At 38.8% G+C, this 24,049-nt stretch overlaps 1 protein-coding gene across 1 annotated transcript in view; it reads right to left on the bottom strand.

The window, feature by feature from the left end:
- Window positions 1–24,049, bottom strand: part of CUBN (cubilin) — a 143,091-nt gene that overhangs the window by 16,161 nt on the left and 102,881 nt on the right. The window contains 9 exon segments of the mRNA XM_058808268.1: window positions 1,943–2,160; window positions 3,078–3,207; window positions 5,431–5,631; window positions 12,825–12,974; window positions 14,212–14,368; window positions 16,579–16,766; window positions 18,649–18,874; window positions 20,546–20,667; window positions 21,503–21,652. Of these exon segments, the coding sequence (XP_058664251.1) occupies window positions 1,943–2,160; window positions 3,078–3,207; window positions 5,431–5,631; window positions 12,825–12,974; window positions 14,212–14,368; window positions 16,579–16,766; window positions 18,649–18,874; window positions 20,546–20,667; window positions 21,503–21,652 (1,542 nt within the window).

Genomic DNA, 24,049 nt, shown 5'->3' with positions numbered 1-24,049 from the left:
TTCAAGAGATTTATCATTAGGAATTGTCATCTGATTGCATTTTTACTCTTACAAAACCACATGGGTTTTATCTTTTAACAGACATGAGGGAGCTTCTCTAAAGCACCATGTAGAATAACAGGCTTTTAGATCTGCATGGTTTTATTCTCTTTTATTTGAACCATAATCTGAGACCTCATAGTACAAAGATGTGTCACAGATTTTCCTGGCTCTGTTTTTTAGGCAAGCCAAGCTGGAAACATTTATAGGATGTGACTCATGTTTTCCTTTTGTAATATGCTTTTCTCCTTTTTGGCCATTCTGTGTTACCATGGGACTGCCAAGATCCTTGCTAATGGCAGTGTGGTTTAGTCCCTGTGCCTTGCTTCCCACAATGAAGAGAGAAGACCTACCATTAAGCAGCTCACCACCACAGGCTCTTGGTCACAAAACCCATACCTCCTCCTGGGCATCTTTTATAACTTGCAACTCATAGCTCCTGAGTAACCCATGCAACATCTTAACCTTGTTTTTCTTGGGAGCCTCCAGAAATGTCCCTCCAAAACATCCAAGAGATGTCAAAGTTTATTCATAAAAGGCTTCTCCTCACTCTAGGAGATTATCAGGCAGGGTGCTGACTTGAAGAGCTTGGCTTGTGTTCTGTTGTGTGCTTAAGGAGAAGATCTGGCAAGTTGCACAAATAAATCTAAAGTCAGTGGCTAAAAGAATTGATTAAATGCCAACAGGAAGAGGAAGAGCTTGGGGAGTTCCTGATGATCTCACCCTGGAAATACTAACCCAGGCTGCAGCAGATCTATAACAACTGATACTTCAGCATTTAAAGACAGCAACGTGTGAAGCAACATTGAGTTACCTGGAATACCATTCACAAGATTTAAAGACCATTCACAAGGTCTTAAGCATTCTTGTAGCAATTACTTTGAGTGAAGCAAAGGAAGAGTTAATAATACTAATAACTATGAGGTTCTGTGGGAATATTTTTCTTGGCAAGGCTGTAGAACCAGTTATTTTCCTTATCTGTGAGTATTTTCTCAGACTATCGAATGAGAAAGTCACTGGCTGGGGAGAGGGAGGGGATTCAGTGACTCAGCAGAAGACTATGTTTGTTCTGCCACAAAGGCCTTTCATTCTCATCTGTCTGAGCGCCAGCTTTGCAAACCAGACAATTACTTCTTTCTAGACCACAAAGACATGGAGTTAATTATACAGGAAAGTAGTAGAGATGACATGAAATCAATTTGCATGTAATAATTTGTTGCTTACCATCCCTAAACTATTCAGATAAGGAGATGAAAATCTCCTTTTACACTTTGATCTTTAAAGTACTGAATTTAAATGTTTTTTTAAAGTAATAATCAAACTCTGCCCCTTATTCTTCCATCCATCAAACCAAAGGGCATCCAGTGCCTTCTTACTGTGATCCCATTTATTTTATGGCCAGCTACTCAGAATGATCCCATAAATCAGTAGAAATCAGCACAGTGGTGCCTGGTGTGGAACCACAGTCTGAACTGACCTCAACACTTTAGCCCATTAGAAGGTGTGAGGGAAACTGAAAGGAAATGGAAAGTGATCATATATTGAAAGGAAGCATCTTTAGCACACCACCAACCTTTGACTACAGAAGAATAGGAATTCTAGGCTATTGCTGTATTTCTGCCAAAACAGAGATCTTTTGGTGCTGCTAGGCCTTCAGTCACCCAAGAAGCACCTTCACCTTGTGAGAGGCAGGGAAAGGGAAGCAAAGAATGAAGGAGATCAGTTCAGAACCAGACTGGAATGCAGGGATCCCATAAGCCTAGTATTTAGCTTAGTTCACTCAATTTTCACAAGATCAGAAACATTCTTCTACTTCATTCACCCCTGGAAAGGGATGTCACAACTGCTCCTCAAAAAACAGAAATTACTCACCAGCAGATTAGTAGTCTGATAATACACATACCTAGGGCCTCTCTGAAGGATGCTTTCCATCCCCTGTCTTCTCCATAGAAGTCAGTGATAAACACCAGGAACAAGTTACTACTGGAGCTCTTAATATCTGGAGGCATATCTGAGCCACAGAATTTCCCAAGGAGAGGAGCATGAGTATCTGAGCCATCATAAACGGCCACATAATCTTTGTAGCAGGAGGGAGATAGTTCCAGCTGGAAGTTGTTGAATCTGTAAAACACAGTTGGAGTCTCAGGTATCACATTTTCAGTTCTTTTCCTGTGTTATGTGTGTTTTAGTGCTTGAGGAAAGGTCCAAGTACTTGCAGCAGCCAAAGCCATACCAAGGCCAAACACATCTCTCAGGAATAAAACAAGCAAGTATTAAATGCATGGCAAAACCCTTCAGCCAACAAGCCTCAAAGAAATTGGGTCCCTCACCCATGGGGCATCTTGCAAGGCAAGCTGTGAGCACACCTCAGCTTTCCACGAAGCAGGAGGTCTCTCCTGTGCAAGCACACCCTCTCTCACTCCTGCAACTGCTCAGGCTGCAATTTCCTTGGGCACGTGAGTGGCCTAAGAAATGCAGGCACAGAGTGCAGGCCAGTGAGTCTTCCTCTTAGCTGGGAAATGTCCTCCTAATTCACAACCACATAATAGAAGAACAGATCAGTTTAATTTCTCAGTGGCAAGATTTTGTGGCAATAATCTCCCTCTCTTAAGCAAGACAGCATACACTCAGAAATACACTATTTTTGGGTGGGTATTATTACTTTGGCTATAAAATTATTACTATCCTTCTAAAAGTATTATTATTTTTCTTGTATAAACTTCTCAAAGGCTGACAGAATTTAACTAAAAAAGCATGAATTGCATTTTTACGATTTCTTGGTCTTGTCAGTAACCAAAGTTAAAACTTAAAAAACTTAAAACTGTGATTTTTTTTTTTTTTTTACCTAACAAGTTAAAAAGAAAGATGGAAGGGAGCCTGAGGCTGATAAAAGTGACTTCAGCAACCATCTCTTATTTTAGTTTGGCTTTGACCTTGGAAAAGGAGAGTCACAGAAAATATTGTCAATAATTGCTGCTTTAACTGGAATCAGAGACCTCCCTGTTCCCTTAATGACAAACTGAATTTGGATTACGTACTTCAGGGCCACTACTTTGCCATTTCCAACTGTGATGTGGTATGAGCAGTTCATGTTGTTGTGATAATCAAGATGTGAATGGCCTGGACTACTGATAACACCACTGGAGCCATTGAAAGTGCCACCGCAAGCTATGGAGTAAACAGAAAAAAAATAATTATTAGTGTCTGAATACTAGTTTGGTCCTAATTCTCATATTTCTTTCAGAAGTCTACCAGCAAGGAAAGAAAGACCTTTGATAAATGTGGAGCAGTGTTCATTGTCATGCCCAGAACTGTTAAATGTGAGATGTCTGTCAGGCTGTGCTCTGCAGTGGAGGATTAACCAGCACTGCAGTAACAGGTTCTTACTAATCCACACCAAATGGCACTAGCACTGAGCAGGAACAGACTGAGACTGATTGCAAATGTCCTGCAGGAGGTCCAGGGAGCAGCAGGGAGCAATGGGTAACTCATGCAGCAGCACGAGTGAGAATATCTCTGCACTCTTTCTAGCTTGCCAAAAGAAACCTAGCTGATGTGTGGGCAAAGACATTCCTTCACCCAGATTCTGGCCCCATGGAAACCTCTAATTAGCCACAACTGCACTCATAACCCTATCTCTGACATTCCTGGAATAAATATATGCAGACCCTCATCATCTGTCAACACCTTGTCAGAGCAGGAGCATTGCTGTAGCATTTGCTCTGCACAGAAATGCACAGAGGAGTCTCTAGGTATCACTGATCCTGTTCCCCACTTCACCCTGGGCTGGGACTCACCAGCACTGTGGGGTGGCTGAGCTGGAGAATGGAATATTTACTTTTGGGCTGAAAAGCAAGTTAAACTCTGCAATTCTAAGCTCCAGGCACTGCTTGGCTTCTCAGGGTTTCTCACCATGGATGCAAATGAGGCCAGGATGTGGCTCGTGTTTGTTCCCAGCTTCAGGGCTTTAGGGAACAAAACCTCTAATCTCCATTGTTAGCTTCAGCCTTCATTTTATAATCTTAAACTTAGGAGAAAAAAAAAAAAAAGCTTCCCCAAGTCTCCCTGCATCCTGTTGATAAGCTTCTGAGCTTCTGAACTGTGAGCCACACACAGTTTTTCATGTTTTAAAGCAGATGGCATTGCCCAGGCCACCCCCTTAACAAAGACAGTTCCATACAGGGTTCTGCTGGATGCAGAGCCCCTCATGGCTCAGGCTGGCAGCCCGGAGAGCTGGCAGATAAAGGACAGGAGTTTGGAAGATAAAGAATCAGCATTATTCTACATTAGGAGGAGGGAGCCTTTTTCATTTTTTTGCAGCAAACAATGCAACTATGGGGAAGAGGAATGTTAATTGGCAGAATCTGCTTTGTATACAACAACAAGCTAATAAAGCTCCAGTTATCCTTCTCAAATGTCACAAGTCACAAGTCAGATAGTAGCAACTGACTTGAGTGAGTTATGAAGGTCTTTTCCATGAGTAACTGCACATTGTCATTTCTCAGTGCCAGTCCCTCTTTCTTATCTGTAACAGACCATTCATTTCACATAAAGAATTTAGCTTTATGCTTCTGTGGTGTGGCATTGAACATGAGGAATGCATTAAGGGAAATACCAAAGTTTAATTCACACTTTTCTTTGCAGTTACAAAATAATGCTTTCAAACATAAAAGTGGTCTCTACCAGTTAAACCTAGAAAATATTAAAATCTGTTTTGCAAATAAAATCAATCTTCTGGGATATTTGTGTAGATGTAAATTCTAAACTCAGTTGGAAATTTCTTTTTTTAATTCAAATTTCCTCTTTAAAACATAAGAGATCTCTTGTGAATGACAAAAGAGCTTTGGTGAAAATAGTTATTAAAAAAGAAAAATAAATCTATAACCCAAGTTTTATTTACGTTCATTCCTGGCACTGCAAGAGGGTCTACAATGGGAGCTGCGTCCATTTACCTGTTCTGTTTCCCATGTCTTAAAATGTAATTTTTGTATAACTGAGAATTAGACCATTCTCCTGTAAGTGATAAAATTTTTAAAAATTAATCAGTTAAAGAAACCAGTGATGTTTCTCCTTAACATAAAGAACAACCAACCAACCAAAACCTGCCAAAAAATGGTTGCATTTCTTTTCTACAGAGATGGAAAATATTTCAGTTCCTGACTTGGTCCCATGGAACATCTAGAAATGAGAATCATGAGGTAACACATCATTCAGGGTGTTAATACACACCAAACAGTGCCATGGTCATGAGAACTCTTTTGAGCAAATGGAGTGGGAAAATGTACCATGTACACCCATTGAGGGATTCCCAAAATGAGGTACAGCTTTCCTACATGGAACCATTATCCAAAATATTTCTACCATCTCCAATACAGAAGAGTGTGTGCTCACCAATGGCTCTGTATCTGGCCTGGAACCCAAAGCCCACAATGTGGGAGTCAGTGTAGAAGTTGAGCAGCATGGGTCCAAAGACGCTGACGGGGGCAGGGAGCTCCCTGCCACAGAGAGTGATGAGGCGATGAGCGGCCGTGCTCTTCCCACTGAAGATGCTCACTCCATCATAAAGACAAATTCTGCTCAGGACTGATGGGGCTGCATGGACATAGAGTGCAGAAGTGTTAGCAGCATGTTTTACATGTGATTTACTGAGCAACAACTACATAGACCTAATCCAGGAGAAGAATGAAATTTTATATTACTTTCCATTCCAGGGATCTCAGGATTTCCTTTGCTTGCTGAGGAAGAAAAGGTCAATTTTTAACATGTAGTAAAACTGTGGCAGAAAAAGGCAAAGAGGCCTTGTATGTAAGACATCAGATTTGTCTCATTCAACACATCCTGTGATCTAGAAAAGGCTCCAGTCCCCTTGAATTTGTGGGAGTTCACAGTTGAGTGAACACTATCTATGAAGAGGTAAGAAGACCCAACAAAAGCATGGATGTCCTCTGCAGAAAAAAGAAATGCACTTTTTGTTACAGGCAAATAGCTACCTGGAATTTCTTTCCCCTAATGCAGAATTCAGCATTCAGTGCAGGGAATTTTAAACCATTTGGAGTGAGATTTTTGAAAAATCAAAAAATAGTCCATACACCAGCAAGTTTCAGAGCTGACTTATTTCTTCCTGATTTTCCTCAAACTTTGGAGTACCTAAACTCAGGGTCTTCAGCTTGGCTCAAGGAAAAGTCAAAAGAAATTTAATCTTGCAGTGATTTTCTAAAGCAATCTATTTTGGGGGGAAAATCAGTCCAGATATTAGGCTGAGTAGGAAAAAAAGGAACACAGAAATAGGGAGTTCAGCATCCTATTATTTTGTCTCCACTGTTTTAAGCTTCTCATTTGCAATCAGGTTTCTGGAGGAATGAGCTGTTTTCTCTGACTCCCTGCCCTACCATCAGGACTTTCTAGTCACCTCACTGTTTGCAAACAGATTTGACTAAGGTGAAAGATCTCAAAAATATGAAGGTCATATCAGTTTCACAGAGTGACAGAATATGCTGAGTTGAAAGGGACCCACCGAGATCATCAACTCCAACTCCTGGTCCTGCACAGCGCCATCTCTAAGAGTCACACCATGTGCCTGAAAGCACCGTCCAAACACTTCTTGATCTCTGTCAGGCTTGGTACTGTGACCATTTCCCTGGGCAGTCAGTGCCCAACCACCCTCTGAGGGAAGAACCTTTTCCTAATATCCAGCCTAAACCTCTCCTGACACAACCTCAGGCCATTCTCTTGTTTCCTGTCACTGTGCACCACAGAGATCAGTGTCTGCCCCTCTGCTTCCCCCCATGATGAAGCTGTAACTGCAGCGAGGTCTCTCCTCAGTCCCCCCCAGGCTGGACAGATCAAGGGATCTCAGCCGCTCCTCATGTGGCTCCCCCTCGAGACCCTTGACTATTTTCAGCTCTCCTTTGGAAACTCTCTAATAGCCTAAAGTCTTTCTTATCCTGAGGGGACCAAAAGGTCAATAGCTGAGTAAGAGTGCCAGAGGAATGTTCCCAAAGGACGAGCCACACTTTCAGGGGGTGTGAGAGACCTACAAGCACCATCCAGCAGCACCCTGGGAGCTCAGAGCCTCAGAGCCAGAGCCATGTCACCACCCCCCTGCCCAGCTGGGAGCCATGAGCAGGGGAGAGGTTGTGGGTACCCAGGCTGGCACCACCAAGGGATATATGGTGGGAGCAAGAAGAGAGCCATGTGGGTTTTGCAAGAAAGCTGAATTAATGCTGTCAGTGAAAAACACAGCACACACCTTCCAAAAAATTAGTTTCATTAGTTGTTATACCTAAAGGATGACTTGATGTTTTCTTTGTCTTTTTCATAATTTATAAGCTTACTGGAAGCTGGGCTGTCACATGTTTATTAAATTATTGTGTTCAGTGACCTGTAAGCAATAATGGGACAGTTACTTAAACTGCAGAGGATTAATGGGGAATTACCTAGATCTAACAGGAGAGACACGGAGCCTACTGTTGTAGCAGATTTATTCCTGCAGATTGTCCAGTCAAGCTGCTTCCAGTTGTTGCAGGAAACAAGATAACTCGTATTGAATAGGATGACAAGTAGGAGTGGAGTGATAGTTGTTTCATGAGAACAACAGAATGATGTCAGCAGTCAGATGTATCTTAGATCATCTCTGGAGGCTGAATTTTAAAAATTCCTTCTGTCTCAATGAAGACAGTGTATGCTAACATGCTTTGCAAATATGTCAATACAGAAATATGGCATTACATGCTTTGCAATTATGTCAATTCAGAATATGGTGCTTGTCTGACTCTAGTGAGAGTAACTAAGCTGATAACAACCAGCCACATCAGATAGCTGATAACACTGTTCATAAAATCATTGATTTAAAATATTCTTCATTTCCTATACTGTTTTGGAATATTTGATAAGATGATAAAATTTTTAAAAATAATAAATCTTAAACTCAAATAAAACAAAAAGAAATTGAGATGAGTATTTTAAAGATGTGAAAAATTTAAGAAAGCAGCCTAGGTAATTTTCTGAAAATACCAGAGAAAGGCATGAAGCGGAACTAATTTCTCAGCAAAGCCAAGGTCCCTAATATTTATCACAAGTTGATTTGCAATGCTGCTTTGGAAAAAATGAGATGGTTAATGAAGGATTGTGAGAAAAAGTCTTAATTTCTAGTTTTGAATTCTTATTATTTGGGTGAATATGATTTATGACTCATAAATTCTGGCAAGACTAGTCATTGTTTGATCTCCATCCTGTACTTCATTATCTTGTTTACACTTTTTTTAATTTCTCACCAATCTAAATGGATTATTCTGTAAATATTCTCCAGATTCAGATTCTCCTCATATCATTTTTTCAGCCTCTACACATACTCAGCACATCATCCACAATTCTTCTCTGTGGTTTTATTTCCCCTAATCACATAATTTTAGATCTTTTCTAGACCAGTTTCTGTCCCTTACACTACAATGAAATTGCTTTCATGAGTCTCCAGAGATCTGTTCCTAGCCAGATGTCAGACCAACATCCTCTTTGAGCTGACAGGCACTTTCCACATAGTCAGCACTGTTTTTCTTCATAAAACTTTATCTACTAAGAGCTTTTGCTTATCCTCCTGGTATTACTGTATCCTCTGTTCTGATTCATCCATGAGGATTCAATGAGAAATCTTCTGTCTTGCCCTCCTTATCTCCACATTAGCTCTGTGTAATCTCATTTGTGAGGACGGATGCAACTGCTCTCTCTGTGTTAGTGACCCCATCATTTTCCAGTTACTATCTTTAAGATAAACTCTTTCCTATCTTTCCATTCTTTCCTCTAGCCTTGACAATATTTCTTCCAAATACTTCTGGAGAGATCATTTATTTGGCCTGACATTATGAACATATGCCTGTTTCTTTGAACTGCTGCATGCATTTGCTTTCAAGGCCCTTTGTTATCTATCTGTGCTCTATTTATCATTTCTTGGCACCATTCAGCATTGATACATTGACCCAAAGTTCACATGATAAGAGCTTCAGTTGTCCTTACATTACATTTCGAAATATGCCTTTTTGTTGTCTCCTTTCCACTTTGCAGAAATTTCTGTCCAGTCTCATTATTGTCCATAAAATCATTTGTTTGATATGATGCCAGCACAAAAACCTTGATCAAATCTGGGCCCCTGACCATATGATCCCTAATATCAATGTCCTCTTTCTATCTCTCTGTCTTTAGCCATAGATTCTGTTTCATTTAGTATTGAGGCAGAACCTGTCTTTTTGTTTAAAGGCTGTAAAACTTAAAATTATAAGGCTTTTTTTTTACAATAGCAGCTTCTGATATAAATAGCTATACAACTAGGAATTACTAAAGTAGAAGTATTACCTAGAAACATATCACTGTGCAATATATCAACCAGCTCTGTAGCACAAGATATTGTTTTGAAAGCAAGGAATTAAAATTCTTTCTCATATATATTCTATTTCAAAATGCTCTATTGCTAAATTTATCTATTTTCTGAATTGCCTAGTAACAGTTGAGAAAGCAGATAGAGCAGACTCCAAAACAAAGCTGTGACCCTATCCCAGATTGCAAAATTGCAGACATGTTTTTTTAAAAAGGAGAAATAAACAAGTTATTAAAACATTTTAGATCAATGTGGTATAAACAGAAAGCAGTTGTCTTGTATGGACAGAATATAAATATTACAGAATTCTAAAAGAAGATACTGCAGGAAGCCTACATCCATTTTCCCTATTCTCCCATTGTTTGGGACTCAGACTTTATTGTGTGTTATACTCACACTTTAAGAGTATTACAGCCACTTAATAATACACTACTGTAGCTGTCCTAAAAGAGAATTTGTCAGGATGTTCATCTGAATAAACCTAATGTGTTGTATTGCACTAAATATTGCACTATTGTATTGGACAAGAAATTGAATGTGATTAATTACTTCTTAGTCCAACAAGAAAGTCCAAATTACTTGGGTAAATTGTCCAAATTAATTACTTCTTAGTCCAACAAGAAATAAGGGGTTTTTATTAATTCTGTAGACTTTTGTAGACTAAATCTACTTTTCTGTAGATTTTTGTAGACTTTTGATCCAAGGAGGGAGGGCATATGGAAGACATTTATCACTGCAGAAGCTGGGCTGGGATAACAAACTCACCCTTATTTGTTTGGTTCTCTATAAAGTAACCAAACACCACAATGCAAGTGGTAGCACATGGCAGCTTATGCAACTTCCTGAAACTGGCAAATCACAAGAGAGGTTCTATGACCATTTTCAATTTGGCACAGGAATAAACATCCTGAACACTGCGAGGAAATCACAGAAGCTAAGCCAAGCTCCATTCATGGGGTTGATCTTGCCTCTGTTTTCCTGCCCAGACCTCAAGTATCTTGTGTAAGCTATTGTTTATGGCTTCCTGCAATAGGCAATAGGTAAAGACATTGAGAGAGGTTTCCAGAAAGTAATTCACTCCACCTGCACAATATAGCTGGTTCTGAGTTTATCTCCACTGCTAGGAGATAAATCTGGGTGAATGTCTAAATTAGAAGTATATTTTCAGGGGCTCAAAGGGAGATAAAAATTGTTCTACCTACCAAGAAGCAGAGAGTTTAGATTCAATTTTGAAACAAATGCAGTTTTCCCAAGTTCTCTCTTTCTCTGCTTGTTGCTATATTTAGTGCTTAATACATATTTAATAGGTAGTACATGCATGTCATGTTCATTTGGTTCCAGGTACTGATGCCATATCACTGCTGTGGGTTTCCAGCCTCAGTCATTCTTTACAATCAGAAGAGGTTTCTCATCATAACTACTATTATGTTTTCAGAGGCAGAGATCTGTGACTAACCCATTAAGTCATTCCATTTTGTAGCACTGTGTCACTGCACTATAGACTATTAACTTTTATCTTCTAATTTTCTGGAGAAGATATCTCAACTTGTTCAAGTCAATGAGATATGCATCCTTTACATGCATTATCTTAAATATTTCATTTCTTTAACAAAAACTATGGAAAAATTAGATTTCTTTTGAGAGGTCAAATAGTTAATAAATTATGTTAATTAGACATGCAGCTAAACTTTAAAACCCAGTCTAGAACATCTGTAATATCATGGTCACAATTTTAAAGGCCACTCTTAGCAGCAATCTAAGTAGGTGCAATGGTTCCTTGCATATGGAAGAGCTAGAAATATTTCTAACAGATGCTGCCAAATAATGTTCTGCCTTTGCAAAAGAACTAATGGAGCTCACACTAGAAACCCTTAATGCTAGATATGTGCTAAATATATTCAGTGTGGCTGCTGAATAATTTTTCATTTCTGCAATAATAGTTTTCAAGATGGTGGTTTTAATCTTCTTTACAATTTAAACCCAGGTGATTTTTCATTACTGCAGGGCTGTATTTTAAGATTTTGTGAAAAAGATTAGTAACCAGCTGCTGGAGAGTGTCCTGCTTCCTCTTTGCTAACCAGATGTCCATTAGTTCATATCCACAGCTCTTTCATGTGACTAAGGACTTTTAGTCAGTGTAGCCTAAGGAAGCCTGTAAAAATAAAGGAACAAATTGCCCTGCAAGAAACAGAATATTTTTAGTATTTATTTAGATCTATGTTTATTAATATGTCTGTGTCACTTGCCTCTCTGCTTTAACCCTCTTGATAATAAAAGCTTGGATCCATTTATAAATTAACTGAATGCACAGACAGAATGCAGATTAGTAAATGTACTCAAAAAGTTGTCAAAATTGGCACCATCTGATTCAGCCTGATATTTAGTGTCTTTGCTGAATAAGTGTCTTCTATGTGAAGAAATTACATAATTTCTGTGGTTTATATTTTATTTTTAAAAATTCTTACAGCAGTGGTTTTTATTAGGTGATGAAAAAATATTTCAGATAAAATCATAGTCAAAACAAATTTTTATCTCAGACTTGAATTAAGTCTGAATCAGAATACTTTTGAATTCAAAATAGTCTGGAAACTTAAAAAGAAAATACTGTTTTCTGTTTTTATTGTTGGGTCTGAAGAAAAATACAAATCACACAACCCAACTTAGTATCAAATTAATCCATATCTCTTTGACTGGTCACTTCAAGGGAACCAGCACAAGATGGCCTCAAAATATGTGATGCCACTCAAGTAGTTTGGACATATGGATTCCTCTGTGTTATCATGGCTTATCCACACATAAAAATATGATCTTATCAAGGCTGAGAAAGCTTTACCACTCACACTAATGTGATCAGGATACTATACTTGTTATGTCTTGGCTAAATGCTGCCAAATTTGATAATCACAAGAGGGACTTTTGTTACTGGTATGTATAGGGTAATCACTTATGCATTTCCCCTTGCTTTAGTCTTTCACTTAATTTCATATTTCTGTATTCTTACATCCTTGTAAAACATTCGAGTATATTTATAAGTTAAGAAACAGATGCACTGAAAAGCAAAACAGCGGATTAAGATCAAAAAGATTGTAAGACTCAATGGCAAAAAAAGAAACAAAAAAGCAGACAAACAAAAAGGCAGGAACAAAGACCCAGATTAGCCACAATCACTTTTATATTCCAAGAATCTGATAAATTCCCAAAATCATTGCTGCAAGATATTCAACAGATGAAATCTCTCTTCATTCTTCTGGAAGACTTCAGTGACTCAAAACCTAACCCTGAAAACTATAAATGTTCATCTGTAAAAGATTTTCAGAATGGGCCAGCAACTTACACGATCAATTATAGAAGACTTGCAGGTTTTCAAGTAAGAAATTACACTTCATAATGCATACTGAAATTATGAAGAACCAGTTACCTTCCAAGTCAAAAGACTCAAATTCTAGGATCACCAGTGACTGTGGTCCTTGATCAATAATATAGTTGCAGTCCAGGTTGTTACCATACTGACTAGGGTAGTTTGGAGAGACAATACGACCTTCAGGGCCAGTGAAATTTACTCCACATCCTGCAAACAAATAAATAAAGCACATTTATAAATCTGGTGACAATACTACTCTGGGTTTGCAGTAAAAAACCCAATGATGCACACAAGGACCTCATCTCTCATGGTGAAAAAATCAGGGAGAGTATCACATACCATGATGGCAAAGGCAGATCTTACACATAGCCAGAGCAGTGATTTTGGGAAGCATAGGGCTGTCCCACCTAGTGTCACACTCTTAAGTAGGAGCAGCCCATGGGCCCACAGCCCTGACCAGGAGGACACAGCACTGCTGCTCCTGCGGGTGTGGAGCCTGCACATTTCAAAATCCCTTAGAACATTCAAATGTGTCTGAATTGGAGAGGGCATTACTGGGGTACAGGAGACTGTACAGGAGATTTGAAAATGCCAACATTAGTGTAAGTGGTGCCATTCTTGTTTCATGCCTGACTTCCAGGAAAATGCAAGGATGTAAGGCCACCTCTGCATTGCTTTGCTGTGTGCAGAGGCAGGAAAGGTTTACAACCCAGAAGTTTTCAGGCACACAGAACTGTTTGTTTTCAGGGAGCTCCTTTGGATCCTAATGACTTGCATGGCCTTTGTTTTTCTTTTTTAGGACAAAAGTTTAAAAGAATGCAGTGCACAGTGAAATGCTGGTAGAAGATTAGGAACAGGCATATGAAGCCTGTGATCATCTCCACTGAGATTGTGCCTATGTTAGTGCAAACATTATAAAAACAAAAGTGGTTTCAATTCAGAATTCTGAATGCTTCAATGGTCTTTCCCTCAAAACACTTAGTTTCTTGCTGTTTTCATCTGAATCCCTTGAAGGGCAAGTGGTTTCCTTAGGCAGCATCCTACAAAAAACCCAAGCAACCAACAGCAGCTGAGCAGTACCTTTTCTGCTTCTGGTGGGTTTGACCATCACAAAGCATGTACCATGGTTAAACAATGTCTTTTTAAGAAAATGAAAGCATTAGATTCCATGCAGTTCAACTATGAATTTTTAAAATTTAAAGCCTATTTATTCTTTTCAGCACATTGAAAAGGCAAAAGTGGCTGATAATAACTACAAAATTAGAGCTGCATCTTAGGCAAGTCCAACACTTGAGTTCATTGCACTCAGTATGGAAACTCTTGATTTACATATCTGGGCAGAAGCTTCAATGCCTTGTTGGACTGGGCTCTAAATTGCTACACACAGGTCAAACTGATCCCAAATGGACTAATTAAGCCGCCACCTGGCTTTAATATTACTTACTGCTTGTGAAAGATGCAGAGAAACCTGGAGCAGGAGCATCCTGAGACTGAAATACTGTAGTTATCACGTTGTTTGGAGCAACAACAGGATCAGGAGCTGAACTTCCACATCCTGTGGCTAACAAAGCTGCTGCTGCTTCATTATTTCCTCTCCACACCTGACAAGGACAGATTGGAAATGGTTTAGTGCTTTCAAATTATAAGCAGTTTGTGGGAAGCCAACAGGAATTACATATGCAATTTTTCTTTCCATAGACTAAGGGTAGGATTCATCTCACAGTGAATCTAGGAGTTCTAAATTGGAGTTAATTACTACAGTCAGTGGAGACAAAAAGGTTTTTCCAAGGAGTGAGTCACAGTGAATAAGTTAGGTTGCCAGGAACCTCTGAAGGGCATCTGGAGGTCATATGCTTGAACCCTTGCTGGTAACAGAGCAAACATAGATCAGATCCAGAGACAAGAGAAAAACATTTTATGCATATCATTACCTACTTCCATTTTATCTCTGCTTACTTAACTCCATACAACCTAAGAATATGCATATCTGTGTATACAAGTAATTATTACAGGTAATCCTTATGTTATTCAGTAAATAAGAATCAAAACTGTCCTGCTAGGTTAATACATCAGCATCAGATAATTCCTAGTGTTGCTAATATTTTTTAAATTTTATTTTTCATTCACTTTTTCAATGACAAGTATCAAATCAAGTAAAGAGTTACTATAATAACTCTTTCTAATAAGGAAAAAAGCCATGACATTAAAATATTACTTCAATTGTACCAATAGCCAATTTGAGCTCAGTGGAACCATGCATCCTAAAAAGCACATGCAAGTTTAGGTAGGTATTTAAGGGAAATCCTCTTCAGGTATTTACTTAAATATGTGCTTGAGGTTCACAGTTTAAGTGCTGAATTTCAAGACACATGTAAAATGAAACATAGGTATAAATATTTGATGTTTCTTAACATTTAAATATTTTCCTGAATCAGGGTGTTTATTGACAGGATTTAAAATGTCTGTTTAAATAATGAATTATTTACTCTAATAATAAAATTATTTTTGTGATGTGTTTGGACAGTTCAAACAGTTTTTTACTGTAGTTTACACCCAAAAATATATATCTGTTTTTTAAAATAATGTGTTTGAAGGAAATTGAGTGGAACTAGTACAACCACATGAAACTATGATTTCTCCAAGCAACCATCCTAGAAAGGAAAGGGTTAGCCAAGGGTGAGTCTGTAAATGTAAGCATTTGAATCACCTCATTCATGTGACCAGGTGTTTGAGGCAATGAATGCTCAAAGGATTAATTTATACAGTCTATAGCCTGGCCAAGGTTTTGCAAAGTCACTATTGATTTTGGATTACTCTCTTTTGGCTGCTCAGCTTGGAATAAATGGAAGAAACTTACATCATTCTACAGCTTTTCTGACCCTTCATACATTTCAAATTACACATTTGGAAAAGGAAGTGGGCATCAAAATTTTCAGATCTTCCTCTATGGAGAAAACCTCCAATTGTCATAGTTCTGCTTATGTCATTTAGGGCAGTTTAGGCATTTAAAATTAAACACTTTTACTGAGTAGCATTAGGACTTTCATATTAGTGAAATGTATTGTAACATTACATCAATTAATTGCTGGAGCAGGTTATGAAAAGACAAATCTAATCCCTGTGGGGTTTTTTTCACAGCCTTAAAAAATGAGTGCAACTGCAAGTTGGTTGGTGTAGATCAGATGTACAGCTGCTCAAGCCTTCCTACATGTTGTAAAATTATGTTTGCCCTTTATTTCAAGTGGGAGTTGTATTGCTGGGGAGAAAATGAGCACAAAACCACTGAACATATGCCAAATGCCTGAGCAAAAAATGACACTGAAAAATGCAAGACATGTCCACTCTATTCTATTGCTTTGAAAACAATGGTTCTTGACAACATATGAAAGATCAGATTTCTATCTTTGTTTCTGGAAATTGAAAAAAGAAGTGCAGCCTGGACAGTAAGTACTTACAAAGGAGTTTGGTAGAATTATAGTATAAAATTCAGAGGTTTTTTCTTCACTGGAGTAATTGAAAAGAACTTATCTTCATGCATTATTATCTCTTTATTTTCTGATTCTGAAATAATATATGCATTTTTGATATTTTTCATTTCTGGGGATGCACGTAGGCTGATGGTTCCACCTCCCTGCTGGAGGTGGAACCTCAAGAACCAATGACAATTAAAATTTTATAGAGGCCAGTTCACAAAGCACGCAGAAAATGGACTGTATGATACAAGGACTTTAGTTTACATTTCCCAAATTTTGAGCCTTGACAGTTCAAACAATAACAAATGCAAAACAGGGATCTGAAATCATTATTTTACCTTCACATAACTGGTCTGGCAGCTTCCATTGCTATCTGGAATCTGGAAGTTGCTGTGGAAGTTCACCTCCAAGTGATTGCTCTCATGTGTAATGATGGTCCATGTGCATCTGCTGTTCATGGGAAAGTTTTGAGGCCAGTGAGGGGACTTGATTGTACCATTATCTGAGTGAATGATTCCACCACAGCCTGGGAAAAATAGCAACAGATGCGAGAAATGTTTAAATATTTTTGAGTGGTGTTGTGTTCCGCTTTGAATGGTTGCTTGCTTCTGTGGCTGCAAAAGTGAGAGGAAAGCCCTGATACTCACTGAAACTTCATTTACCCCTCCTGATCTTCTTTCTCCCATCTCTGCAGCAGGAGGTAGTTACACTCTAGAGGTGTCTCTTTGTACTTCACTTTATTTTCTCCACAAGCTGATTCCTGCCCCTTCATAGCCTTTTACAAGGTCCATCTATAAACTCCTGGCAATTTGAAGTGAATATTGCTTTGGAAGAGTGCAGGGGTCAGCAGTACATCTGAGACTGCAGGTTCCCCACACCCCACAGTATGCCCATTGTCACAGAGAGACATTCAGAAAAGCACTCTAGGGACAAAAACCAGTCTACTGATGTGTCCTTTTTCTTCTCACTCTGCAACATGCAAATATTGCAGTTCCACATGTGAATCTGTTCAAGCTACATCCGTTTACCCAGGGCAAAATGGTGACCTCCCCCGCCTAGGCAGCCCGGTGGGTTTCACTGGAATTATGGGATGGGCTGAAAAACATGCCTTCAAAAATTGCTAACAGACTCATTTATAAAGGCCAATAGCTGGTCATTGCTCTGTGGCAGCTCATGATTTTACACAGAATAAGTTTAGTTAATTTGAAACATATTTGCAAATACCATGCCAAGAATAATGTGTTAGGGCTATGAGTACGGTACTATTATTTCAGATACAGTGTAGTAAAAGGATGAATAAAGGGCAAAAAAAGTTTAGTAACATCCTAGTTTTTTCCTCTTAATTTAAAAAATATAGAATAGATTTAATAGGAAGATGTTATTTTTCATTCTTCTCTGTTAGAAATGGCAATTGTGTTTAGAAGGATGTGAAGCCAAGTTTTGGTCACAATACAGAATGCAGACCTGGAGATACTCAGTGAACAAATGAGAAGAAAGTTGAAGAAAATAAACTAGATATATATATAAATTAAAACTCTCAGAGAGAATACTGCCTATGCACATGGCACATGTAGGCTAATGTCTACTACACCATTGAAGAGGGGGCTTCATTCTGCATGAAATCTCAGGGAACAGGGTCAAAACCTTGCTAAAATGACAGTGTATATTCATGCAAGCAGAGACTATTGATATATTTAAGATGACACTCCATCAACTAAGTGTGTGAATACAGCTGCATCATTAGTGGACAGAAAGATGATAGGATCAGCCAGAAGGTTTGCAGCTGGAGGTGACACTAGGAAGCACACGCCAGCTCTGTAATGAGCTGGCATTTCTGTCAGCTGTAATTTCTGCCCTACCACCATCTGCCACATCTACCTTTAGTCCTTTAATGACTTCCTGAAGTACACTGCACAAATGGTGAGCGACAGAGTGATGATAATTTCAAGAGAAGGAAGGTAGCTTTGAGAAATGTACCATTCCATCTTGTGTATACCATCTTCAGAAGAGTACCAACATCTCCATCACAGTGCAAGAGTTCTAGGCTGCTGTCACATGTGCTCTTTGAGATGTTCTGTCTGCCTCTCTGTTTTGGAACTCACTTCTTCCTAGTTTTAAATGTTTAAACTAAACCAAACTGTGGAAAAATTGTTATTCATGAAGTGAAATGTCTCATAGTCCTTGACAATAGATACCACTGCTGGGAGGGTAATAGTGATGGTTTCAATTTGCAGCCATCAAGAAACTGCCAGTAGGAGTTTTAAAAAGTAAAAAATCAATCCAAATTTGAATTCATTGTGTAAGATCCAAAAGCACTGGATAAATACTTAATTTTTTTAGTACTGGCTTCTTTCAAGGATCCTGAAGATGATGGCATGCCTTTCTTTTGTTCTTTAAGGCAAACTTACCTAAAGATTCTGCTGTCCATGTTGCATAAAAGCCACCTCCTTGAATGGAGTGATCAGAATTAAAGATGATGACCAGCTTGTTGGAGCCAGAGCGAATAGTCCCAGGTGAGTTATTTCCACAATACCTCCCTATGACAGGAGACCCTGCAGAGCCACCATTCAGGATGGTAACAGAATCCCACTTACAAACTGGATGGTTTTCAATGTGGAAGGCTGTAAAAGTAAGCTGCAACACACAAAGGTGACATTCAGGTGCTAAAACCAATAATTTTAGGGGAGAATATAAAGCAAATCCAGACAGATCCTGTAACCATTGTGGCACAATGAGTTCTGGGTACACTAAGAAATCTGCCCCTCACTTCATGATGCTTTCCTGCAACTATTGATTGGAATCTTGCCACTATAAGTAGCAGCAGCTACTTAGCTTGAAGGCAGAAGTGGGAGAGGAATTCATAGGTTCAAAACTGGCATCATTTTGTCTTAACCACATTTAGAAACTAAGTATGTACTTCAAAACAGTGCTGAGTATGTACAGGTGTTGAACCACTTTCCTGCACACAAAGTTTCTGATCATGAAATATAACTAGCTATGCAAGCAGAAGGCCTTGAAAATTTTTTTCTTCCTATTATTTTGAATCAATAGACTAACAGTTGCTAAAAATAATGTTTGTTTCCACCAAAACAGAAACAGTCTGTGGTTCATTCCCATGGGTCTGGATGTATCACATAAACAGACTGGGCAGCTCGTGACCCTGTCTCCCTCCCACACCAGTGCCATTTGTCCTTGGAGAGATATGCTCACACCTGGGATCTCCAGCTCAAACATTTAGATTGCTGGTTCTGTAGACTCCAGCATTTGTTGATGCTGAAATATTGATGTACACTAGTAACTGCCTGGCCTTGTTTCCATCAGTTTTGGGATTGTTTTAGGTAAGTTTCAGGAGCAGGATCTTTGTAGAAAAGTTTAGCAAACATACAGGATTTTTTCCTGTACCTTTTGTGTGTCTTCACTTCCAAAAGAACCTGTCTAAGACTAAATACAAATTTAGCTGTAATAGTTTAAATTCAGAACTTTGCCAGCAACTGAAACTGGCAGCTTGTACTGGAAAAAATTAGTCTGCCTTCACTGAGCATGCTGCTACTCAGTCCTTTCAAAATAGAAATCTGCTTTCATCTGATTAAAATTAGTTCTGCTTTAAACTAGTTTGTGTATTAAATAGAAATCTTGTGTTCTACTAAAATAATCCTGCATCCCCTGAAATAAGTACGTAAGCAGTGGTCAGAATATCAAGTAGCAGAAGAATTAGGACTATTCAGTGAATTAAGTTTTGTACTGCTTGGTCATAAAGGTGCTTAAATTGGTCTGTCAGGAGTTTGACTCAAGAAAGTAGCATCTCAGGCAGACTTCTAATACTTACTGGGAAATTGGAGCAACATTTCATTGATGTAATTTGTACCAGAAATCATATTGTGTTCCAGACTAACCAGTAAGACACAAAAGTAACTTTGTAGTGGCTTGAAACTTTCCTGCAGAGAAGAAAACTTTCCTGAACTTTCCTTCAGCCTCATGTTTATTCTCATGATAGTGAGAATATCCATGAACATCTAATAAAATGAGTTATTCAGTTTTGTAAACATAGCAAGTCATTGTTTAAAGGAGAAGTCAGTGCTATGTTTTGAGGTCAAGTAATACAAGGATCCTTCTGTTTTTCAGAAAGGACAATTTTCAAACATTTTGTTGTGTTGTCTTCATTCCCTCTTTTAGTTAAAATCAATGGGAAGATATTTAATTATTCCACATTCCTGATCTTCCAAATTGTCTCAAATCTGTTCCTCAAAACTCAGAAGGTACTTCTCACACTGCCTGCTGTGTATACAATTGTGACAAGTTACTCACAGTGATGGTTTCACCTTCAGGGGCTTCCAACACCCAGGAGCAGCGACTCAGACGGCTGTAAGGCTCTGGGTAGTTAGGGCTTGAGATAACTCCCCCTTCACCTGACTGTACACCACCACAGGCTGCAGGAAAAAAAGTAACGTTTCAATGCATTTTCAGAACACAACACTATAATCAAATGGGTGGAAGGTTATTCAGTTTGTAATAGCAATAAAATATATTTAAGATGTGCTGATAGAATTAAAGTGAACAATTTATCTGGGAAATTCCAAGTTTTAAAATCTTAGTCATTGAGTACTGAGTAAAAGGATGCAATGACCTTGAAACTTTGCATTTATTCTGATGCTTAATATAACTGCAAAACCTTTGCCAGCTGACACATCTGCCTCTTCCACCTTATCGTCCATTTGTTTATCTCACTCTTAAGCAAACCAGTGCCATCCTTGGACCAACACAATGAAGTTTCTGATGTGTCTAGATAAGCCCCAAGGCTAAATTCAGCTGTGACAGGAAGAGTAGTTGTTCTGGCACACAAATGGCAAAGTGGTGTAATTTTCACTGATATGGCTTCAAGTAGATTTCAAAATGAGTGCAAAGGTTCAAGCAGCAGAATGCATTTCAGCTCTGCTAGCACTCCAGAGACCTATCTGAAGTAAGTCAAACTTGGCTGCTATTACCTGTTACATCCCCATTCCCAAGAGCAACCAGCTGCTCTGAGTGTTGCAAAATCTCAGATGTGGTTTGGGGAATGCCAACTGTGAGGCAGAAAATCTGAGAGTTCCACTGCTAGCACAGGCTTGCTTTGAGAGATATAAATAGTGGCTAGCACTGTGCAACTTTTGAGGACCTTTTTGAGGGTTGATCCCATCATGACTATTCCCCAAATCACCATATGACTGGCAGCATTCCCCAGAAGTGCCTCAGTCAGCCAAGGCAGCAGTCTATTGAGCCATTTACCTTCAAACGTATAATGGGCCGAGAATCCTTTATCTTCTGTGTTTGCATCACTGACAAAGTGTACCCAGACCTGGGGGGCAGCTATAACTAGTGGCACAGATGGTGCAGCCTGACCACAAAGTCTGGCTATTAGCTCTCCATCAGCATTCCCTAAGGAAAAGAAAAAGAAACAAAAAACCACATGACTTTTTTGAGTCCTGAAAGAGCTACAATAAGATAAAGGAATAGTGCAAACATGCAATTCATTCTGTTTTGACAAGAAAATGGAGAAGAGTACATATCACAATTAGTAACTTATTATTTCTTGTGGATATAAGCAGAGTGTTGCAGTTCATTGTTGGGATCTAAATCTTGGCAACAAGAGAGTTCTCTCCAAAGCTATACCAATTACCATTTTGATACCCTGGGCTCCTTTTCTCCCCTTCCTGCACACATTCATATGTCATATCAGATACACAAAATCCTCACTGTTCTGCCTCAAACCTACAGACCTTTTGGGGCAGAACAGTGGAAAGAGATGGCCTAAGGACCATATCACATGGACAGCTACTGAACCTTTTTTTTTGTGACATCCTCACTAAAGTCAACAGGGACATTGAGTTTTCTGTATAGGGATGTGCACCATCCGTGAACAAACTGTTATCACTGTATTAATAGTGGGCATTTCTTTCCCTGTGAACTCAGCATATAGTTCTCTGTATGGTCAAAAAAAACCCAAAAAAACAAAAAAAAAAAAACAAAAAACAAAAACAAGACAGCATTTGCTGAAATCCTTGAAGCCTAATAGGAGAGCATAACACAGGCCACTGTACTTGAGTGACACTGAAGGTTTGCTCAAGCTGGTGAACCCCTATCTATCACATTGCTAAAAGCAGTTTCTGTTTATTACTGAAAAATTCCCAGAAGGAAGAAAGTAAGAGTAATAGTGTTCCTTATGACATCCAAGCAATGCCATTCCTAAGTTCATTTCTCTAATAATAGCAGCTTGCTGGTCTTAAAAGTCTTCATTCAAAAGCAACTCCTAGCTCTGTACTAAGTGGCTGGCCATTCTTGGGAAGAAGGCAGTAGAGCAAGAGGGGAAAATTTTGGAGGCTCTTCAAAGCCTTTTCAGAGTTATTCCAAATCATGGGTTGGTTGAGTAAATTCACATTTCCATCATATGCAAGTGACACAGCCACCATTTGAAATGCCTTGAAGTACAAGGAGGAAAAGGGACATATAATAAAATTCTATCATGCAAATTACACAGAGAGATGGTACAAACTCTCTTGATAACATGCACTAATAATTATATTGAGCTGTACAAGCAGAAAACATTGATGATAAATTGTGTTCAGGAAAAAGTAGTAATAACTACTTTTAGCATTAGTATATGAAATACATTTTCATTTTTGTACATTTTATAAGGTGATTAACTATGTGACAGATGTCACTCAGGTTACTCAGTCTCTACAGTGTGAAAAGTGATACCAATCATTGCTTTCATGCATGGCCAGCTGGCCAGAGATCTAGGCTGTTGATAAACAGAAAAAGAAAACAGAAATATTGTGCTGTAACATTTCATTCAAACCGAAGGGAATGGTCTGAAAGACAAAATGAAGAGTCTTCCAGAAAAGCCAAAAGTTAGGAATATATTTCACTGGAGCAATATGTAGCTCAGCTGTATGACCATGTACAACCTACATGCATTTGCATGATAATCTAATACCCTAATATCTTACTCTAAAAAATTTGAAATACTTATTTTATCTATTTAGCTTAAATATTAGTCATTGAATTACAATAAATTCTGCTTTTAAATTTTTTATTTGAGTGCCATGAAGTCTGTTGTACAGGCATCACAAAAGAATTTTGCACATCTCAGCAAAATTTGGGGTCTCGGGTAACTTAAAGTAGAATTGGACCTTTCCCTAACTATGCATCTGCTGTGTCAAGAGTCTTAAACAGCACCTGCCTGAGTTAGGGGCATTCTGCACTACTGCATCTCATTAAACGTTACTTGTCAGCATGCACAGATGAATCAAGACATTCTGCTTTTGCCACCAGGCTAGCTGTGAAACTGGAGGTCCATTAGTGGTGCTGAAATGGGCACTGGTATTTAGATGACAAAACTGTGTAGAACAAAACAAGACTACAATTTTTTCTTTCAATTTTCTTTGATTGTATTGCCTGGAGGCCTGAGGTTCATGATAAAGTGAGAGCAGCAGGAATGGATGAGTAACAAAGCAAATATATTTTACTGTTTCTTTCTCTGAGTTTTTTCTATTATTTCCCAGCTCCAGTGCATACATGGAAGAGAACTGCTAGGCTACACAGCTATGCAGGGTGTGGCTCTACACAGGACAAACCAATGCTATACAACCAAAAGCTCTTGCTCAAATGAGTGCAAATAAGGATGGGACAGATTCCTGCTCTCAGCCTTTTCACATGTTTCAGAAAGCATTTCCTGGTAAATTAAAACCTGCTGTCTCTGGGACTCACAGGTACAGCCTTTCTATGAAGACAACTGCAGCTTTCATACTACATTTGGCATTAGCTGAGTGACTT

The sequence above is a fragment of the Ammospiza caudacuta genome, chromosome 1 (genome assembly GCF_027887145.1).
Source record: "Ammospiza caudacuta isolate bAmmCau1 chromosome 1, bAmmCau1.pri, whole genome shotgun sequence".
Lineage (NCBI taxonomy): Eukaryota > Metazoa > Chordata > Aves > Passeriformes > Passerellidae > Ammospiza > Ammospiza caudacuta.
Note: the sequence above shows the minus strand (reverse complement) of the source record. Positions and strands in the feature narration are given on the sequence as shown.